We start from the raw sequence: 22,022 nt of genomic DNA on the forward strand, positions 1-22,022 counted from the left end.
GACGGTGAAAAAAGAGAGAAAACGCGAGGAAGTTATCAAAAAAGAACTAGTATGAAGAATGAAAATGAAGGTGCAAGGCCCAGTAAACATTGGCAGTTTTAGATAACTGATGGAACGTAAAGGGGGAAAATAATAACAACAAGAAACAGGAGACGACAATAAAAGATGTAAGCAAGAAGGAAATAGTGCAAGATGATGTCATTAAAGCATAAGAAGTAGAAAGAAGACTTTGGAAGTATTTGGAGACTTGGCCATGATGAATGCCAATGGGACGGAGGGAAACAGTGGAACAGGAGAGGAGGAGCGAGGATGGGAAGAGATATAAAGGTGAAATGAAGGGGGCATTTGTCACTAATGTCTTTGTCACAATAATAGTACGTTTTAGGTCACACTAATGGGACGTTTTAGGTCACACTAATGGGACGTTTTCTGTCACTAATGGGACGTTTTTGGTCACTAATGGGACGTTTTTGGTCACACTAATGGGACGTTTTTGGTCACACTAATGGGACGTTTTTGGTCACTAATGGGACGTTTTTGGTCACACTAATGGGACGTTTTTGGTCACACTAATGGGACGTTTTTGGTCACACTAATGGGACGTTTTTGGTCACACTAATGGGACGTTTTTGGTCACACTAATGGGACGTTTTTGGTCACACTAATGGGACGTTTTTGGTCACACTAATGGGACGTTTTTGGTCACACTAATGGGAGTGTCTGTCATACTCTTTGTGACACTAGGGAAGGTCTAGCCACCACCACTAATACTCAACATGGGGGCACTCAACGCACTGGGAGGTGGCGATAGGCAGTGCCCTCCTACGCCAGAAGGAAACATGAAATAAAACACACACACTTGAAAAAAAAAAAGTCTGTATCTTTTATTTACATGGTGCAGATTAAGTTACTACAAATAGCTGCAATATTGATTTAAACGTCCGGTGAGGATAGCTGATTTGCAGGCCCCCACTGTGTGCGGCCATGGAGGAGGCCTGACCTTAAAAGAGTGACTGGTTTTTTTTTTAAGACCTGTAATAAGGACAGTTCAGCCACCCTGGTCGACGCGGTAGGTTGTGTTCCCTTCGCAAGCTATCGACCAGACTGACATAACACACACACACACACACGCACACACACGCATACACCTGCTCGACCAAACCTGGTCTAATTGCTCCATATGGGTGGGATAACCGGATTGGACAGCTAAGTCTCAGCTTGGTAACCAGAATCCGTCCCTGTCTCGTGTTGGTAAGTGCCTCCCTGTGCACATTTTTTTTTTTTATTCATAACTGTCCCAAGAAAACGGGTTGTGTGTACCTCCACACAATATACACCTGGTGAGAGTACTCTACACTAACACATGCTCACTCGGTACACACTTAATTGGAGCCTCACCCTGCGGTACTCCCGCCCCACACACACACACACACACACACACACACACACCACCACCATCACCACACCTGGCATCTCCGCTGCTGCCGGAGGCTTTGCTCTATATAATGATTTGTTTTTCGTTTTTCGTAAAAATGGTGACGAAATCGTAGCAAAATAAATACGCTTCATCTCTTCTATATCTTTACAAATAAACAAGTCAGCTGCTTAATAAATGCACGCTTGTTCCCGAGGCAAAATCACGGCCTGACTCGAGAGTGAGAGAGAGAGACACACAAGAAATCTACACAGCAACAAATGCTACTTATGAAAGCTCGTAATGACGTCTACGTCAATGATCTCCCTTTACACAAGCTGCGGCTCGGAGGATCGCTGGAAGTTATGTGTGATTCGTCTGAAGGTACAGCGTCGTGAGCAAGACCACCTTCGGCCATAAAAAAAAAAAGATACTAAATGTTCTCCTCAAAAACAAACAAACAAACAAACATCCCCTCCCATGACATTGAACGTCCGACTCTTACAAAACCGCATTCTTATCACCACCTAAATGAAGTAATGCGAAGTTAATAGAGAGTTAAAATGACTAATATGAAGAGAATCATGTTAATATACAGTAGACTTGGTGTTAATCAAAAACCATAAAAACTGACCATGGCATTATACAAGCAGCTTACTATTAAGTTTCTGAATCGACAATAACTTCTTTTTTTTCCTCAAAAGAAATTATCTTTGCCTCACGAAGGCTGACGACTTAAACTACTTTGTAATTACAAGTCTTTGACATAATTCTCCCTCTCAATAATGTATATCCATGGGTGTTAAAGACGCAGTCGCATGTGAGGGAAATTCAAATAATCTGACACTTAACATTTTCACTGTAAATCTAACAACGTAATCACACGACAAACTCTGAAATCTAGACTTTTAACATTTTTGTATCGTCAGTAATTTAAATTCATCTGATGACTAAGAACAGGATAACAGACAAATGAACTTAACGACTTGCAGCATTTATGACTGAACTTGAGGATCTCAATATAATTAATCTATTAAAAAGGGAATTCAACGTAATACGAGAGGATCATACCAAGGATGTTAGATTTCGATGGACAAGCGTTTAAGTTATGGAAACGACTTTGTTCCCACAGGGTAGTCAATCACAACAAACAAAAAAAAAAGGGTAATTACATGATAATCGACTCTGCCATAAACAATATACCACAGTTAGTCACCATGAACCACACACAAAAAAAGGGGCAGGTTGAACATTCGAATTTAAATAGGCCCTTTTTTTTTCTGGTCTGCAGTGATCGGTGGCCTTTTTAGTAAAGGGGCGGGGTTGGGGGCGGTTGGGGGAAAGGGCACACAAAGGAAGGCTCAGTTTAAACCATAGGCTGAACAAGGCCAAGAAAAGTCGAGGGGGCGGAGGGTATATTAAGGGCAAAAAAAAAAAAGGCCGGATATGAAAAAAAAGGGCCATGAGCTATTTTGAAGGTTTGGGGTGTGGGGAGGAGGGGTTGTTGTTAAACCAGCCGGTATTAGAACGACCTAAAAATGGCAGGGACTTTAACAGAGAGAGAGAGAGAGAGAGAGAGAGAGGTCAAAAAAGTCAGAGAGATGCAAGGTCGAATCTTTCGTAGATGTAAGAGCAAGACCTGCTTCATCATTGTATTCCCATTACAACAGGAAAAATACAACACGAACAGCAGCAGCAGCAGCAGCAGGCGAGAGGCGGTGGTGGGGAGGATGTATGAGCTGGTGGTGAGGAGGTGGGTGGGTGGGTGGGGAGAGGAGGGAGGGAGGGAGGGAGGGAGGGAGAGGGTTTTAAAAGTCGGTTCACACTTTTGTTTCCAGTTACAAGATGTACCGGGGTGGGGGGGGGGGTGGGGGTTGAGGGGAGGGGGGTGGGAGTTAAAAACAGTACACGGGAATTATTATTATTTATGTACACAAAAGCACACCAGCCACCGAGAAGATCACCAGAGTTTCGCTTTCTTTCTTTTGTTTATATTCCCTATACATATAAATTCAAAATATATACTGCCAGTTTATATATAGAGCGTCCATTCATATACATCTGAGCCAGCCAGCTGGTGATCTTCTCGGGACAAGTCTTCAGAAGAACGTAAGAAATCTTTGGTTTTAAAGAGTTTTGTACGCACACAGGAAATACGCGACGCATACACTTCACAGGCATACATACAAACATGTGGGTATACATGACACAACATTCTTCTGGCAAGAATGATTAAAGTTTCCTTTGCTTTTTTTTTGAGGGGCGATGATGGGGCTTTAAGGGTGATGTATACATAACCATGCTTACACAAAAGATGAGAGTTCACATGTGCGCAAAGTTTACCACAAAGTGAACGTGTACACACACACACACACACACACACACACACACACACACACACACACACACACACACACACAAAATCATGCAGACCCACATAACACCACATTAAAACACACAAATAAACTATATTCTCTCAAAATAAAATTAGAATAACCAAGAACGTAATATGAACATCTGATAATACATAAAATATATACACAGATCTGAACTCCAATAAATCGTCTCGATAGAAATTATATTCATATATATATTTATAAACTGTACACGGAGGATGGATGGCGAAACTAAGAGAAATCCATAACTTAAAAAAAATTGGATAAATAGATTATAGAGGAGGAGTTCTGGATGGAATAAGGAATGTCTCCTTTGGGATGGTGCAGGAGGCTGGGATACGGTCGCCAGTTGAGAAGAGGAGCCTCAAGATAACCTGGTGGCCAGAACAAGTAATGGACAGGAGACGGAGAAGCAGATCAAAGTGACACACTGGGGAACTAATCCAAAAATTAGAAGAAAAGAAAAAAACAATTCAATTCACCCATCCCTAAATTTTTGTCTCTATACCTAAACAAATACTTTTCTTTTTTTTTTAAATATTTTTAATTCCTTCCGAATCAAAATTAAAAACACCCAATACCATCAGTTACAAAAAACTCTTCATCCAATCAGTGAAACTAGAACGTGAGTGATTGATCCATTCTTAGGGGACCTGGACAACCTGGTCAAGCTACGGAATGTCAGATAACAGAGTCGAGGAGAAGCGAATCAACGGGAAGGTAAAACAGGATCAAAATGCACAAATATGCTTCTGATATATATAGAGAGAGAGTGTTAGATTCCCTGCGACTCGATGTTAATGATTTTTGATATACACGTATACTCTTTTTTTATATAATGTTATTATCTATACTGTCTTTTAGATTTCAGAAAACAAAACAAATTTAGACTAGCTAAAACATATATATATATATATATATAATATATATATATATATATATATATGACACGAAAGAAAAATAACTATAATACAAATTTCCACCATAATTTATATACTGACTATACAAACACCGAATAAACTTAAAAGAAACAAACTGACTGAAGGCGAAGTTTGCATTCGTACTGTGACCCTGGTGGACGAACCTCAGCCTGCCTCGTCATCTGTTGGCCCTACGGGTCCAAACATCCACTCACCACTGCCTCTCGTGAAATCAAAAGCCATTCACTTCCAGAATGCACCACTTCTCCATACTGTTAAAAAAAAAAAAAATGACAGCTGTATATATATATACACACGTATTTCACCACTCGAGACCTCTCTCAAAGTGGAGATCTCTCTCAAGTCTTCTTCACTTTCCTTGGAGATTATTACTCTGGTCGCAATACACACACACGCACACGCACACACACACACGCGCGCGCGCGCCTCGTGCCTAACATGGAACTACTAATTATTTCACAAATAAGTAGCGGAGTTAATCACTGTATAAGTCTCAGTCTTTTTCATTTCTAAAGCTGTGCAGTGCAAACGACCTAAATATTATTTTTCTTTTCACTGTTTCTCTTTGAGCAGCACGGCCATAGGTCGTCGCCAGAGGATCATCAAGTTTATATATATATATAAATATATAATAAAAACACCTCACCAGACGAACCCCCAGTTCGAAGAAGTTTTTTTTCTTTTCTTATCTACATAACTCCTGGGGTGTGGCTCTCTGACAGAATTTCGTTTTCACCTTTACAACTCTCTTTAAAACACTCCATTCAAACTGCAAAGAAGAAGAATACATATAGAGGGGCCGGCCAGTCTTCTTCACTTATATCAACACTCCAATCGTCTACCACAGCTTGGCGGAAGCTTCTTGTGTTGGTTGTCGTGGCGGACACGAGACCTCGCTGTCTTCGTCTCGCCGTCGTGGAGAGAGAGAGAAGGGGGAGGGAGAGAAGCCGTGTTGTGGTTCTGGAAGCTCAAACGGACATGTACGTTCCAGTATACAGCACAGAGATGATGGGGTCTGGAGGTGGGTGGGTGTGTCTTCAGACCTCAGGAATCTTGATCAGTCGTGAGGGTTCGTCTTCTCGGCTGGCTGTTGAGTGTCGGACCTACGACGAGAGAGTGAGGGAGGAGGGGAGGGACGGGAGAACCTGGAATTAGCTACGACTACGCAACCACTACGTCGCATACTACCAAATTACACTACTATAACGTACAGTATATATATATATGGACTTATACCTGCTTAAGTGTAAAGTAAGTCAAGCCCTCCACACGTCCTACTTACTTTAGAGACTTGTATCGCTCTTTCTCGTAGCTATTGTCGGGGCCTTCGCACTCGAAAGATGCCAGAGCCAAACCTACGAGAAATCCAGACCAAATCAGTCAAGAGCAACCATCAGTTTCCAGTCAATATCTCACAAAAAAATGAAGTACATAATATTTCACACTTGGGCTGCTTCAATACCCCTTAAAAAGAAACACCCACACACCCTCTTGCTGCAATCATGAGACTGACATGCGAACAAGAACTTGGACCAATTTGCACCCGTCAGTAGACGGCTCAAGATGGCCCGGACAAAGGTGTCTCCTCACCTGTTTCCGTGAGAACGGCGGTCGTCTGCATGTAGTTGATGACGTCAGGCACCTTCTCGAAGGGGCACGTCACCTGTTTCCAGGCCATGAATTCCGTCACCTGCTTCGCCAGTTGCCAGAACTTGTCGAAGTTGATGTGGCCGTTGGGTAATCTGGAGGAGGAACTCGATTCACTGATCTTCACTCTGTAGATACGAAGTAAGGCAAAGAGATACACACCACAGTTCTAACAACTACCAGTCTGCAGCGCACAAGGCTGGTCGCTGCTCTCACAGATATGAACAACCATCATCATCATCCTAGAGAACTTAACAGCCACACAGGAACCTTTAACTGGCTGGTTGAAAACCCTAACATCAACTCCTCTTTTTTCTTTCATATCTACAGGAAAAAAGGCTCTTATTTCCAATGATGTTTCTAATTCAAAGGACTTGGGTCTACAACGGGTGTGTCGAGGGGGTGACGTCTGTCTCACTCACCTGCTGGCGCATCCTTCGTTCAGGAAGTAGAGGTCCTTCACCAATAAGCTGAAGAAGGGAATGACAATCTTCTGTCTGTCGTCCACAGCGCCAGCAGATCTCCACATGGCCGCCTTCAGCGTGGAACGGTAACTGCTGAAGTTACTGGAAGGATCCATCTGATGCTCCAACACGGAGAATTTGGCGCTCTGAACTTTACTCCACTGGTGGCGGGAGAGAGGGAGGAGACAGTAACAGCGGGAGGCCACTAATAATAACAAGACGTTAAGGCAATGCAAACAGTCTACACTCGATACGCGAATGGGAATGCAAATATTTAAGTTAATGAGATCCAGTCATACGGTGAAGGAATAATGTGATCGGAAGTCATGTTTCAAGTCGTCAGAAATTTGTTCACATAATTAGGGACTAATAATCTGTGGTTCACATTAATAGGAACTGGAAGTCTTTGATTCACATTAACAGGGACCAGGTAGCCTTTAATTCACATTCATAGGCAATGGGTAGCCTTTGACTCACATTAATAGGGACCAGGTAGCCTTTGATTCACATTAATAGGGACCAGGTAGCATTTGATTCACATTAATAGGGACCAGGTAGCCTTTGATTCACATTAATAGGGACCAGGTAGCCTTTGATTATTCACATTAATAGGGACCAGGTAGCCTTTGATTCACATTAATAGGGACCAGGTAGCCTTTGATTCACATTAATAGGGACTGGGTAGTCTGTGGAAAAGTTCCATGGGATTTCGACCACACAAGTGCGACTTCCAAGTTCAGTGTCACTCACCGTCTTTTTAAGGCGGGACACGATGGACATATTGAGGCCGGCGATGATGCCCATCAGGGAGTTGAAGTTGCCGATGTTGAAGCACTCCCGGGCGACTTCTATCCACCACTCGATGACCCGGACTCGCTGCTTCTTCTTCACGTGCTACAAGGGGGAGGAAGAGAGATGAACTATAAAGTCTCCCTCAGGGGCAACCTGACGTCGGGACGATTCCTGCGTCAGCAGCAGAAGCAAGTGTCCCTAAGTATGTCCCACAAATGGACAATTCATCTTCAGATAGCCAGAAAACTAGTTCATGTCTAAGCAACGCATTAACGTCCATCCTCACAATTGTATCCATGTAAACAAATCTGTACACAAGACTGGACGAACCAGCAGCATGAAGCAGTGGCTAATGATGACACCTACCGTACAAGCGTGTGTCGCCACCAGGTACGAGAGTCGGTTGAACCACTGGATGTAAGACTCGAGGTTGCTTGTCTTCTTCAGATCCTTGTAGCACGCGTCCAGGTTGTCCTTCGCAAAGGCCTGGACGAACTCCTCGGGTCCAATGTACGAGAGTTTCTCCAGTTCGATGTGTGTCAGCTGCTGGGCCATGACTAGCGGACTCTCGCACACCTCAGTGATGTCTGTGGGCTGTGGGGAGAGGTAGAGGTTATCTCTCCCTGTCTGAGGAGGGTAATTGAGAAAGACGCTCATAATAATGGTAGAAATGGGGCAGTTACTGTCACAAGTCGTAAAGGAGAGGCATCTATCATGAGGTAACACTAGGGGATGTTACTGTACCGTATGGTATTACAGGAGCAACTACAGTTAGATGTGGTACACAGTAGGAGCTCCTGCAATACGTGGACCAAGATGGACACCTAAATGTGTAGTAGAAGAGAAGGAACAACGCTGCAAGATATGGTCCAGAGTGGCAGCTCCCATGGGCATGGCCAAAGCAACTAACCTCACATTGCGACAAAGAACTTCTGAGATCTTTTTTTGGGGGGGAGGGGGCAGCTGTTTTGCTCGCTGCTGTAAAAGGTCGATATCACAGCATGGGGGAAGTCATGAACACCAGCTACCGCAGTGTAAAACACGCGAGGGGCTACCGAGTCACACAAGAGATGAAGGTAAAGCTATTTACTCCGTTTCGAACTTGCTCTATCAGCTGCAAAATGATGAGCATCATTCTCTCCAAGTAAACACTAAAGCTTCAAGACAGTTCGCTGGGGACACGCAGGCTAGTGTGTATGGGGTGTGGGAGAGTGTCCAGGTAGGGGATGGAACAGTATGAAGGTCCGTTCCGTAAGGGATGGTTGCCTGGGTGACGATAGGAGGGCAGGGGAGAGGAGAGGAGGAGAGAGCTGAGGTGGTGGACGTCTTGAGCTATTCTTGGCGGCTAATCTTAAATTCGACTCTTGTTGTCGCTAGCGTTCAGGACCGTGAATGCCTCACGTTCTAAACATGACATGAGCCTTTCAAGGTGTTTATTGTCCACGTCTTGCCAGCGAGAAAGACGCACCAGAAGCAGCAGCAGGCACAAGAAGACGAGGAAAAAGAAATGAGAGACTTGCTAAGGCGGGAGAGCAAGGGTGTGACACACGCAGTGTTATGTTACCCTGATGTGACGGGTGTAACGCGCCTGCCGGGTGGGGAGGTTCCCCTGGTGTTACGAGGCGTTACATTGCCAGATTGCTAGCATTTCCGGCAGCATCCTCTCCCGTACCTATGATTTATACCCGGCAACGTACAGTGACTTAAGGTGCAAGCGAACATGAGGACGTAGTAATAGTAGTAGTAGTGGTAGTAGTAGTAGTAGTAGTGGTAGTAGTAGTAGTAGTAGTAGTAGTAGTAGTAGTAGTAGTAGTAGCAGTAGTAGTAGTAGTAGTAGTAGTGATATAGTAGTAGTAGTAGTAGTAGTAGTAGTAGTAGTAGTAGTAGTAGTAGCAGTAGTAGTAGTAGTGATATAGTAGTAGTAGTAGTAGTAGTAGTAGTAGTAGTAGTAGTAGTAGTAGTAGCAGCAGCAGCAGCAGCAGCAGCAGCAGCAGCAGCAGCAGCAGTAGTAGTAGTAGTAGTAGTAGTAGTAGTAGTGATATAGTAGTGGTAGTAGGAAGAAGGTGGGAAAGACTTTTGGTAAGTTATGGCGTGATGAAGAGATGTTGCCAGGGAGAAAATGGGAAACAGGAAAGCAAGACAAGTGAGACAGAAAGAGACAGAGAGAGAGAGGAAGGGGTGTAGTAGGTTAAAGAAGGAAGAAAGGTGGGGGTGGGAAGGGTACAAAGGCATGGAAAAGGAGGAATACAAATGGACTGAAGAAGAAAAATGAAGGTAAATGGGAACAAAACGACGCTAAACACGACGAGAAACGAGAACAAGTCATGGGAGGGGAAGGGAACGACTCTTCTTGGGGGGAAACTCATTAAAACAGTGAAGGTATGAGAAATACTCTCCTAATGTCCAAACTTTAAGGGGTCTTACAAACGAGGCTAACACCAGAGAACAACAGTACTGCCAGGCACGAACTTAACAGCGTTTGGTCGCTTCGCTCAGATGGTGCGGGGTATTAGACTGGAAGATCCACTTTAAACCAGAGAAGAACAAAAAATCCTTATCTGTTTCTTTCGATTCTTCGGGATATGATAATTCTGTTCACGTTTACTGATCTGATATGAACTCTGCTGGACTATCTTGTATACAACCTTAAAAAAAAAAGTAATTAAGTCCATTATTATACCTGTATTACGTGACTTAATGACCACTAGGATAATTATCCCACAAGGTATCATTATTTTGTTGACGAACGCTTGTAATATCTTATAAGGAATAGAGTAATTACCCGTAATCAAACGTACAGGAAATAAAGTTCATCCAAGGCTGGGATTTGGAAAGATAAAAGTAGAGGGTATATATATATATATATATATATATATATATATATATATATATATATATATATATATATATATATATATATATATGTTGCTATGGGAAACAGAGAAAAACAAACAATAGTGGAGGTGTATCTATTACAACTGTTGTTGTTGTTGTTGTTGTTGTTGTTGTGTTGCGTCGGTGTTGTGATAATACGAGTCTCAAGGTCACAACGGGGGATTATTTCGTCAGTTTTCAGACACTATCAAACCCTGGCTGACACAGAAAATTCATACATGGCAATTTTAATGGTATCAACTCAACAGGGAAATTTTTTCATTGCTAAAAATTTATGACCCATAATAACGTAATGCAAGTGGCAGATTTTTTTTTAAGAAAAATGGTCAGCTATGCTGAGTATTTTTTTTCAGGCTAAAAATTCTATTTTAGAATCGGAATATATAATATAATGAAACACTTCTTGAAACTTAAATATCACCCAAAAATATTTACAATATTCAATACTTATGAGAAAAAAAATGACTCACCTCAAATAGTAAGTACAATAAATAATGAATACAACATTAGGATGTGAGAATGTAATTCAGCATGAACATTATGACTAAAGGCTTAGATTTTGAAGCACATTTACTGTGTAACAATTTACGAGCAAGACTGAAGTACAGAAACGATTCAGTGATGGCAGGGCAAACTAGAACCATTTCAGAGATGGGAGGACAGTGAAGAGGATGAGATGAAAGACAACAGAAGACCTGATGGTCTATCACAAAGCCAGACAATAGAAGACCATATGGTTTATAACGAAGAGAACAGACGACCTGATGGTCTACCACGAAGCCAGACAACAGAAGACCAGATGGTCTATAACGAAGAGAACAGAAGACCTGATGGTCTATAACGCTGTTCTCTGCTGGAGGACGGTACACAAAATGGAAATACACGATACCAGAAGACCTTATGGTCTGTGGCGAGGGTATATGCCTGAGGACAGTACATGGGAATACGTAAAGGGGATAAATAATTGATAACTGAAGATCAGGACTGTCACAGACGAGTATAACTGATAGGAGGAAGAGCAGTGTTGTGGTATGTTACATTTCCTGTCCTGATATGTTCATTTATTTACCTGTGGAATGAAGTCGGCTGGTGGAGGCGGGGACATCTTGGCCAGGCCTTCTTCGTATCGCTCGAGCTGCGTCAATTTGTTGAGGAGGTTATGCAGCACCTGCGGAACCCCGTGAGGTAAGAGAGACTTGAGATGAAAACACCGGGGGGGGGGAAAATCACAACCAGTCACAATATTCCTCATTAAGCCTTATCAAGGTTACGAAACTGTACGGAAATGACCCTTAATTACATGCGGTTACCAACCCAGCCGTAAAAACCCTCAGGGGGTGGGAAAGGTGGGGTGAAGAAGTTGCTATACCGGGGGGAGACTCACCTGCGTGACGTCACGGCGCAGGGCTGGCTCAAGGGCGATGCACCTGTGCGTCATGGTGCGCACGCCGCCCATCATGCGCTCGTCGCGGAAGTCGTAGGGAAAAGTCTCACTCCACTCGCCCAGGAGCTGGACCATGTGTGGCACGAACCTCCCCAGCTTCTCCTGTGGCACAGAACAACACCACACCCACGTCAGCAGCAGCATCATCAACCACTGTGGCTAATATAGCATCTCTCTCCACCACAGTAAAATTATCAGTCGTCCAGCAAGACCTACGGTGGGCGTTACGCGCTAGTCAGGCAATTACTTTTTTTTGAGGGGAATATCTCGTCATGTGTACTCGTGGGTTGCATATGTACTCTCTCTCTCTCTCTCTCTCTCTCTCTCTGTTCATCTTCACCTCTTCAAAAAACGTCCCTCCGCCTAATTTTTTGCCTCTAATTTACTTCCTTTTCCCTCTCTTTCTGTCTACTTTTAGCAATGTGCTTGTCTCTCTCTCATTTTTACCCGTCTCTCTCTCTCTCTCTCTCTCTCTCTCTCTCTCTCTCTCTCTCTCTCTCTCTCTCTCTCTATTAAACCCCCACCCGGGTCTCCAACCACCCGTGTCCTGGGAAAATCAATTACGCTACGCCATTAGGAACACTTACGCTATGTGCCGAGCAATCCCGCCTTATGTCACACTTTATTTATACCCAGGATCTACAACCCTCACCCACAAACCTCGTATTAATCATGACGTTAGCGCCACTCTCGCTCACGGAATACTCAGTGTACTTCTATGCCCTAAATTCACCCTTATGAATACGTGCTTTGTAACCCTTTATTGCTCCGCTGAGCACGACGGTACGACCCTTGGGTATGATGCCATAACCTTCGGCCAGACTTGTAATGGTTGGGTCAAAGGGTCAAGCCATTGTACCGTAAGGGTCGTACCGTTCGTGGTCAGTAGTCGTGCCGTCCCTGGTCAATGGTCGTACCGTAAAGCTCAGAGAGGGGGGGGGGGAAGGTTTAAAAATCTTATGACCACTTGAAGACAAAGGAGAAACCACGCGATGATATCAGATCCCATTCAATTCTCCAGTGACCACTAGACCCAATGGGGGAAAGAAAGGTCTTCACCAGCATAAACACCAGTGGATCCTCCCCTTGATCCCGTCACGTTAACTTGAACCCCATAGCGATGAAGCTAAGGGGAAATATTTCAATAAGCATCGAGTCATTTTCGTGGCCATGACTCCTCTCTCTCTCTCTCTCTCTCTCTCTCTCTCTCTCTCTCTCTCTCTCGACCAGACGGTCAACACTCTCATAACCTTACCTTATTGATGGTGCTCATGTCGTTGCCCTTGAGGCCCTGCTGGGTGAACCCCACGTCGCACACCCGCTGGAGCAGCTCATGAGGCTTGATGAAGAGGCGCGACGACAGGAGGAACGCGAACAGGTACGCTGTGTCGGGGTAGTACACGGCGGTAGGCACAGCGTGCTGGATCAACGCCTGCAGCGACCCCGACACCAGCACCCCATCCTCGTACACCAGGGACTGCGAAAGGAAGACACGAGGGAGAGGTGAGTAGTGATACGTGCGCGGAAGAACTGCATGAGAGGGATGACTGCTTTCGAACGTGTGGATTGTTATCATCATGAACTACAGGGGAGGGCTGAGCTGACACACAGTATAATAACCTCGACAACAGGGTTGATACGTTATCACAATGCAATCCCCAACACGAACTCTGGGAAGGAAGGTGGCAAGGTGTTGTCACTATGCCAACAATATCAGGAACAGTAGGGGAGGGAGGGGGCACAGTTGCTGTTGTTGTCACAACGTCAACAGCATAACATATGGTTGGGGAAGGGTTGATTTGTGATCAAATTGTGCCATGAGTATTAAGGACTGACAATGGACTGATAAATCATGTGTTACGGAGACCCAACCATCGTAAATCAGGGATTGTAACCGAGAGACACAACGTATCAACATTGATAAATATAAGGGTCAGAATTATCATATAATATCACCATACCGATAGTGAGGATTATAGTGCTACACGGTGCCAAAATTCATCAGGAGTTGAGGAAATAAAACTCGTAAAGTAGGTGCCCAATGAGTGCCACCCCAAACCCTATGAGGACTGAGAGAGAAGGATATGTACACAATGCCTTGTCGTGACCCCCAACTCCGCCGGGGCTACGTGAGAGAGAGACAGACAGGGTTACAACTAGTGCCACACACTGCCTCAAGCCCCAAGAGCCACGAGAAGGGAGGAGGGGGGAGGGTGAGGGACGCTCGGTGCTACAGGTACAAAGGGCCGGGTGCCAGACCCAGGGTAGGAGGGGATGGAAGGGTGATGTCCCCCCCAATTTCCAGTCTAATATCTCTCAGGGAACGAGGTGAAGCTGAGGAGCACCTTCACATAGGCCCTTACCAGCTATACAACCGTGTGCCATATTCGACCAAGCCTGAGGGGCTGGTCGAGTCACACACACACACACACACACACACACACACACACACACACACACACACACAGGTCTAAAGCAGCGGCAGAGGCACTCGATGAAGACTGTACACAATCATGAACCTCATCCCTTTTTTCCCTCTTTCATTCCGTGTTGGGAGTGAGGGAGGGCAGGAGAGAGGGAGGTAGTGGAAGAATCCCTTTAAGACAGAGCCAATAACCTCGTTCCCTGGTACTTGACTTGGTCATCACGCCGGAGGAGGAGCCCCGCGAGGGTCGGCCAGCGGGGAATGACTAGAAGAAGAAGAAAAGAACCCTGCTCCATGACGCCCGACCGAACGAACCTTTCCCAACCCTCTCCTCCTCCTCCTCCCTCCTCCTCACCGCCAAGGCTAAGGGTCCTACCACTCCTGTTCCCTGACCGTTATTGTCCACACTAATTCCGTCTAATTAGACAAGACGGAAATCCACAAACTTCCCCGTCTGTAATGATCAGCTCGGAATCTTAGTCTATACTGAGAGAATTTCTCATTACTCACTTCTCATCTCAGAGCCCCCTCATAATAAAGTACCCATCCCTCGTATCAATCCTCACCCAAGGCAACTCATGCGTCCTCCCCTCATGTCGTTCCGGGTCCCCCTCATGACCACAGTGGGGTACTCACATTGTCATCATCTGGTGTGGTGGCCCACTCTGGGGCGTGTGACGCATGCTCCACCCCGTTGTAAGGACAGGACTTGGCTCCGCTCTTGGGCGTCTGCGGCAACCCCTGCAACACAGAATAATACAGATAAGACGACCTTGCAACACAAGAACAATATTGATGAGGCGACCCCTGCAACACATATATCTAATATGGCCACCTCTGCAATACATTAATAAGACACCCCCAGCTGCGTACAACGATACCAATAGAGCCGTTCCTGCAACATGAAACAGTTATTCATAAGGAATTTCTGCAACACAGACAGGTATCATTAATAAGACACTTGCAACACAGAAAATGCGAGTTCAAACGTCGCCTCCTGCAACACTAATGAATCAGGCTGACCCTTATGACACAGACAGATGAAAGAATGTCTTGTAATACAAGCATCAGCTGTTCCTACAACCCAAGAGTAACGGGCGGCCCATGTAACACATAACGAATAAGGAGGGCAAGCCTCGCAACACGTGCCATTCACCTCCTGCAACACAATTATTTTTTTTAAAATGTTCAGGACGCATATTACTTGCATCAGTAACAAACCCGCATGACCAGCATAATGCAACAAACGGCCGCTTTAACCCCTGCAACAAGGCGGTAAGGTCATTGAACACGACAATACAACTCATTAACAAAGGCCATGTATTGAAACGCTAAAGTCATGCTATCAAAGGCTTGACGGAAAACGAAAACAAATTGTCACAGTCTACGGCAGAGGCGAGGGGAAAGTGGGGTAACCACACACACACTCCTGAAACTCACAAAAACCCAATCATAAAAGACGACGACTGGCAACACACATGCAAAAGCCGTCCCCGCAACACAGAACAAGTAAAGCAGTCCTTGCAACACCGTCAGTTTAGGGCAGTCCCCGCACCGCATATGCACAAGGCAAGGCCGCGTCCCCACCACTTCATACACGTCTGAAACGAGAATGCAGTCTTGCAGAACTAATCCATCATGTGTCAAGGGGTCTTATAGACGATACGCTTGCGCCCTCTCTCTTTTTTTTTTTTTTCCTTCTCCTTTCCACCTTTATATCAAGCTCAAAAGTAAAATCTGGTGTGTGAAAGGCCGCTGGACTCTTGAGAAGGAATATTCACCGTTACAAACCCAGTCCTTCATGAATAAAATGACTCACATGATTCGCTGAATTTCTCACCGTCTGTTTTTAATATTCGGGTGCGAAGTTCTGCAGGAAAACCCACCCATACCACCCAGTGGCTCAGTCATGATGGAAACGAGAGGAGTAAAACTGTGTTCTGGTTGGGACATTTTGCATACCACACACAAGCACACACACACTCACACACACACTCACACATACACAGACTAAACACACACACACACACACACACACAGACTAAACACACACACACACACAGACTAAACACACACACACACACACACACACACACCATCCCCCGCGTCTTCTTCCGTCACACATATTTCTCATCACATTTTCTTAGTTATTGACGGAAAAGAAAACATGGCGTGGTGGCATTTGCCCGCCTTTCCAGGCCAGCTGAGCGGAGCCATAATAAGATTTTCCGCTGTTTCTTCACCAAACTTATAGGATTATGTCTGGCGACGTCCTCTGGAGTGCTCCTAAGTAGCCTTCTCACAACTCCTTGGTTATGGAAGGAGGGGGAAGGATGAGGGTAGAGTAGCGGGGGGGGGGGGGGAGCCCCATAGTCTGGCTCAGTATGACGCAAGTGGGGCGAGGTGAGGATAGAGTCTAGCTAGAGTCATGGACTTCCAGCTCTCAAAAGGAGGACGTAAAGGTGGGGTGTGGGGGGTTCACTGATTCGTGAAGGAGAGCAGAGGGGTGTTGTGAAGGAGCCACGAAGGAGTTAGGGTGGCTGGAGGATTCATGAAGGAGAGAGGGAAGGGCGAAGGAAGGATCCCTGTAACACATCGAGGGGAGAGAGGGAGGGTTCCCTGCTGCACCACAGAGAGTCGAGGGTGAGGGCGGGTTCCCCGCTTCCCCGTGTGGGAAGGGTCACAACTCCCACCAATGGGGACGGAGAAGGGAGAGAGAGAGAGAGAGAGAGAGAGAGAGAGAGAGAGAGAGAGAGAGAGAGAGAGAGAGAGAGAGAGATTCACACTCGCGGAGCAACATACAACACGACCACCACATTCGTGACGACCACTAGGGGGGTGAGGGGGAGGGTGGGGTGGGGGGGGGGGTGGGTCGGTGGTGCCTGAGCCTAGGATCGTATTCCACTCCCGCTACAACTTCATAAATATAAACTTCGACGCTTAACACAACTCATGGTCGGATTTATGGGAGGTATTATTTTGGGGGGGGCCTCCATGGCCCGTAATGCCGGAGTCTCGTCCATGTTTCCAGGCTGGAGGGCTTAAGGGTGGGGGGACGGGTGGGGGGGGGGGAGAAATATATTCGAGAGGGGATAAGACAACGAAAATTATATTACAACGAAGCGGATTTACATATTTTACATAAAAAAAGACAATTTATTTTTACAACTACTTGGTGTAAGTACTATCATGGTTTTTCTGATCCGGCGGATAAGAACAGCACTGATCCCCCATCGTGTCTGCGACAAAGATAATGGCCGACTGCGAAAAGATTAGTTACCCCTCCCCTTATCTATGTACAACTCCGTTTTCTGTCATGTGCCTGCATCGGGCGATCTAGGGAACAACGCAGTATACTTTCAGAGTAAAATGACATATATTGAGCATCAATCTCTTCATCTACTAATAAACTAACTGCTAATTATAATTTAACGGTAATTACGGGGTACATCCGCGTATATCCTTGCATTAACTTCACGAGAGACTAATAGAAAACATGTTCCCAGAGGGTGCCTGAATAGAAAACGTGTTCCCAAAGGGAGACACTGAAGTAATTCAAGAGATGATTAAAGCTCTCATAAGCGCTCAGGCAGCCAAGTCTTTTTACAGCAAAGACGACGAAGAAAAAAAAAAAAGAAGAATAAGAAGAGTTACAATCACACACGAAGCAAACTGGTGGGAGTTGATCAGTACAATGATTCTGTTTCATGGAAGACCTGACTCTTATGATATCCCTCCGGTAAAATACCACACACAAACACACACACACACACACACACACACACACACACACACAAAGACCGGTCAAGACTTACAAGATCCGGAGGAATCAGTGGCTCACTTCTTACACTTCAGAAGGACAGACACAGACTAACAGATGGACAAAGACAAACTGACAGATGGACAGAGACAGATTGACAGAGACAGACTGACAGATGGACAGAGACAGACTGACAGATGGACAGAGACAGACTGACAGATGGACAGAGACAGACTAACAGACGGACAGAGACAGACTAACAGATGGACACAGACAGACTAACTGACGGACAGAAAGAGACAGACTAACAGATGGACAGACACAGACTAACAGACGGACAGACACAGACGAACAGACAGACAGAGAGACAGAGACAGACTAACAGACAGACACAATTACCAGATAGACAGACATAGACTTAACAGAGAGAGAGACACAGACTAACAGACGAACAAACACAGACTAACAGACAGACAGACACGGTCATATCCTCTCAAGCGAGGTGGAATGTGATGTTAAAGACATCAAATAACGTCTGGTTTGCTGCTTTCTTCACAGCTGTGACATTTACTGCAATCGCTTCAGTGCGACTTATGCGATTGATGGAACAACGATGCCAAGGACGATATGGGTAAGGAAAGGGATGGATAGATAGTTAGGCAGATAGATAGATCATGAAATTTCAGGTACAAGGGTGTTCTGTGGTACGCCTGGAAATACTCCTCGCGGCAGGCACAAAGGAAACACAATCACCTCACCGGCAAGACACAATGAGGACATTTCGGGTATTCTTACGATGGTGACGGGAAAAAGCAAAAATTTAACCAAGGAAATGGGAAGCGGAAAGCCACAGAGAGGAGGTAGACGAGGAAGAAGAAAACGAGGAACCACAAGAGGGAGAAGATGGGAGATGGGAAGCCCACAGAGGAATAAGGTACCCTTTACCTGGGTCATGAATACAGTGACAAAATATAGGAAGAAAACGGATGACAACGGAGAGAATAAGAACTATGGCAGACCGCTGATTGAGCACTCCACCAACACACACACACACACACACAACACACACACACACACACACACACACACACGAGACCAAAAACCTGGCCTCGTCTCTTCCAAGTCTTGGATAAAAACGAGAGACCTTGCAAGCGTCAGCTGAGCCTTTGCTGTGCTTGCTTGCTTGCTCGCTTCGACGGTGCAGACCGACAGGAAATTAAAAGCAGGAGGAAAAAAAACAACAAAACAAAGTGGGTACAAAAAAAGCACGGAATAAAAAAGATGGAGAACAGAAGACTGGTTACCGACGCTACGCTTTCTGGGGTCAGACAACATTGTGTTATAAAGCGAGCGAACGATGATGTTAGCGAGACGCTGTCCTCAAAGAAGGCAAGTTTAGGAAACCATTAAAGGTGTTTGACTGGTTCATTGAGTCAGCCTGGTGGACTTAATGGCTGTTCGTGTGTGTGTGTGTGTGTGTGTGTGTGTGTGAAACAAAGGAGACCAAGGGAGGAGGGAGGGGTGGAAGACGCCGGATGTACCAGTCACTGGAACAGCCATGAGACGCCTCTCCTCCTCCCTCCCCCTCCCTGTGGTTCCCCACTGCTAGTGATACCTCCAGTGTCCCCCCCCAAACCCCTCCTCCTCCTCCTCTTCCTCTCCCATGTACCTCTGCTCCCCCATCCTCCTCCTCTTCCTCTCCCATGTACCTCTGCTCCCCCATCCTCCTCCAGTGACCTTCACCCCCTCCCCACTATCACGATACACACCCCCCACTACCATCACCCACTACCTGTGCTACCACCACACCCTCCCTCCTCCTCCAACTACCTGTGCACTTGACAACACTTCCACCACCCGGGCCAACGCCACAGTCTTAAAACTTATAATCACAAAAGTATCCCAAACTTTTCACGCTCTTGGCCTCGCGAGAATTGTCAACGACACAGAAATTAAGTTTTAAATGTCTTTCCTTGTTATTGTTGTTGTTGTTGTTGTTGTTGTGTTGATGGTGCCGACGATGAAATCCTGATGAGAGAATAACGACACGAAAAATAACGGCACGAAAAATAACGACACGGAAAATAACGACACGAAAAATAACACGAAAAATAACATGAAAAATAACAACACGAAAAATAACGACACGAAAGTAATCACACGAAAAATAATGGTTCCTACATCATATATTTACGCATCATATAATTCCGTAATATACCCACCCCTCCTCCTCCCTCTCCCCCCCTCCCCGCCCCCTTCATAAGTCATGGGAGGGTGGCCCGCTATCCATGTCAACTCTCACCACTGCTTTGCGAGAGAGAGAGAGAGAGAGAGAGAGAGAGAGAGAGAGAGAGAGAGAGAGAGAGAGAGAGAGAGAGAGAGAGAGAGAGAGAGGAGGCAAAACCCACCTCACACCTCTCACCCCCCCAAAAAAAAAATACATAAATAATATCAGAATCGTTTAAAATCTTTACTCAACATTCACCTTGTGAGCACGACACACACAAATAAAATCAAATAAAAAAACTAAAAAAAAAAAAAAAACCAAGTGTGGAAGCATTTCCAGCCAAGTGGGCAACCACCACGAGGGAGGGTCACCCCCCCCCCCCCCCCCGCCCCACCTTGATTCCCAGGACACAACCCTCGTTCCATACTTTACTGCTTTTTCCTGTTACCGCTCCCCACTGCCCGCTTTCTTAACAGCATTACTTTCTATATTTCACACAGTTTCTATTACCATAAGTGTTTTCCGTTTTTCATTACTCTCGTATCTTACAAAATTTTTTTGGTATAAATTTCGCCTTTTTTTTTTTTTAATATACATATATATTTTTTTCTTCTCTCCCCTCCCGTGCCCCTCTCATCACGGTTCTTCGTATCCCAAGTTACTGTCTTCATTTTGGGGATTTTCTATACCCTACCCGGTTTCCATTTTCTGTTATTCCCAATTTTAATAAATATTCTGAAAATGGCACCCCTTTTTTTCTCTCATCTCTCCACTCACACACACACACACACACACACACACGATGTTAACCAAGTTACTCTCCTCCCTCTATCTAGTTCCCATAACCCAGTCTGTATCCCGCATTCATATAATACATCACACATAACACTTGATAACACGTAACTTAACACGACTGAACATTTAACACGTAACCCTTGACGATACATAACACGACTGAACACTTTACAACACGTAACACGACTTCAACACTTTACACCACGTGACTTAACACTTATTAACGCTTTACAACACATAATACTACTTAACACTTGACAACACATAACAAGACTTAAAGCCTGACACGTAACACGACTTCAACACACGACACCACTTAAGTTAACACTTTTTAACACTGTACAACACAGGTCACGACTTTAACACACGACACCACTTAACACTACTTAACACTTTACTACACAGAACACGATTTAACACTATACAACACATAACACGACTTAAAACCTGACAACACGTAACACAACACGTTCACTGATCAGCACGACCATAAAGATGAATTTTCCCGCGGTGAGCACTACGCGCTGGCGTTCTTGCCCTTCGGCGAAACCTTGTTACAAGTACAGATAAGTATTAGGTCTCTCTCTCTCTCTCTCTCTCTCTCTCTCTCTCTCTCTCTCTCTCTCTCTCTCTCTCTCTCCTCCTCCTTACGACGTGCAATAACCTCAGCCTCCTTCAATACGCGTCTTGCCAGAAATACGCTTCATAAAGTTGAATAAACGACTTAAAATATTCTTTAAAAAGCTTAAGACCCAAGCGAGATCAAACAGAAGTTCTGAAAATGCTAAACAATTGCGACGAAATTAAATTACAAAAAAAAAA

The 22,022-nt window shown here is 45.1% G+C and overlaps 1 protein-coding gene across 12 annotated transcripts in view; it reads right to left on the reverse strand.

Moving 5' to 3' along the window:
* Window positions 1-859: 859 nt before the first annotated feature.
* LOC139763049 (ras-GEF domain-containing family member 1B-like) overlaps window positions 860-22,022 on the reverse strand; it is a 731,513-nt gene continuing 710,350 nt past the window's right edge. For 11 of the 12 annotated variants that reach the window (XM_071688625.1, XM_071688624.1, XM_071688619.1 and 8 more), the window contains 10 exons: window positions 15,055-15,159; window positions 13,249-13,470; window positions 11,934-12,095; window positions 11,619-11,717; window positions 8,021-8,248; window positions 7,613-7,756; window positions 6,821-7,023; window positions 6,342-6,526; window positions 6,034-6,106; window positions 860-5,854 (listed from right to left, as the gene is read on the reverse strand). In XM_071688625.1, coding sequence (XP_071544726.1) covers window positions 5,809-5,854; window positions 6,034-6,106; window positions 6,342-6,526; window positions 6,821-7,023; window positions 7,613-7,756; window positions 8,021-8,248; window positions 11,619-11,717; window positions 11,934-12,095; window positions 13,249-13,470; window positions 15,055-15,159 — 1,467 coding nt within the window. In that variant the 3' untranslated portion in view covers window positions 860-5,808. The remainder of the gene's footprint in view (window positions 5,855-6,033; window positions 6,107-6,341; window positions 6,527-6,820; window positions 7,024-7,612; window positions 7,757-8,020; window positions 8,249-11,618; window positions 11,718-11,933; window positions 12,096-13,248; window positions 13,471-15,054; window positions 15,160-22,022) is intronic. The other variant, XM_071688615.1, reaches the window with a different exon arrangement.

Source organism: Panulirus ornatus, chromosome 46 (genome assembly GCF_036320965.1).
Source record: "Panulirus ornatus isolate Po-2019 chromosome 46, ASM3632096v1, whole genome shotgun sequence".
NCBI classification, from domain to species: Eukaryota; Metazoa; Arthropoda; class Malacostraca; order Decapoda; family Palinuridae; genus Panulirus; species Panulirus ornatus.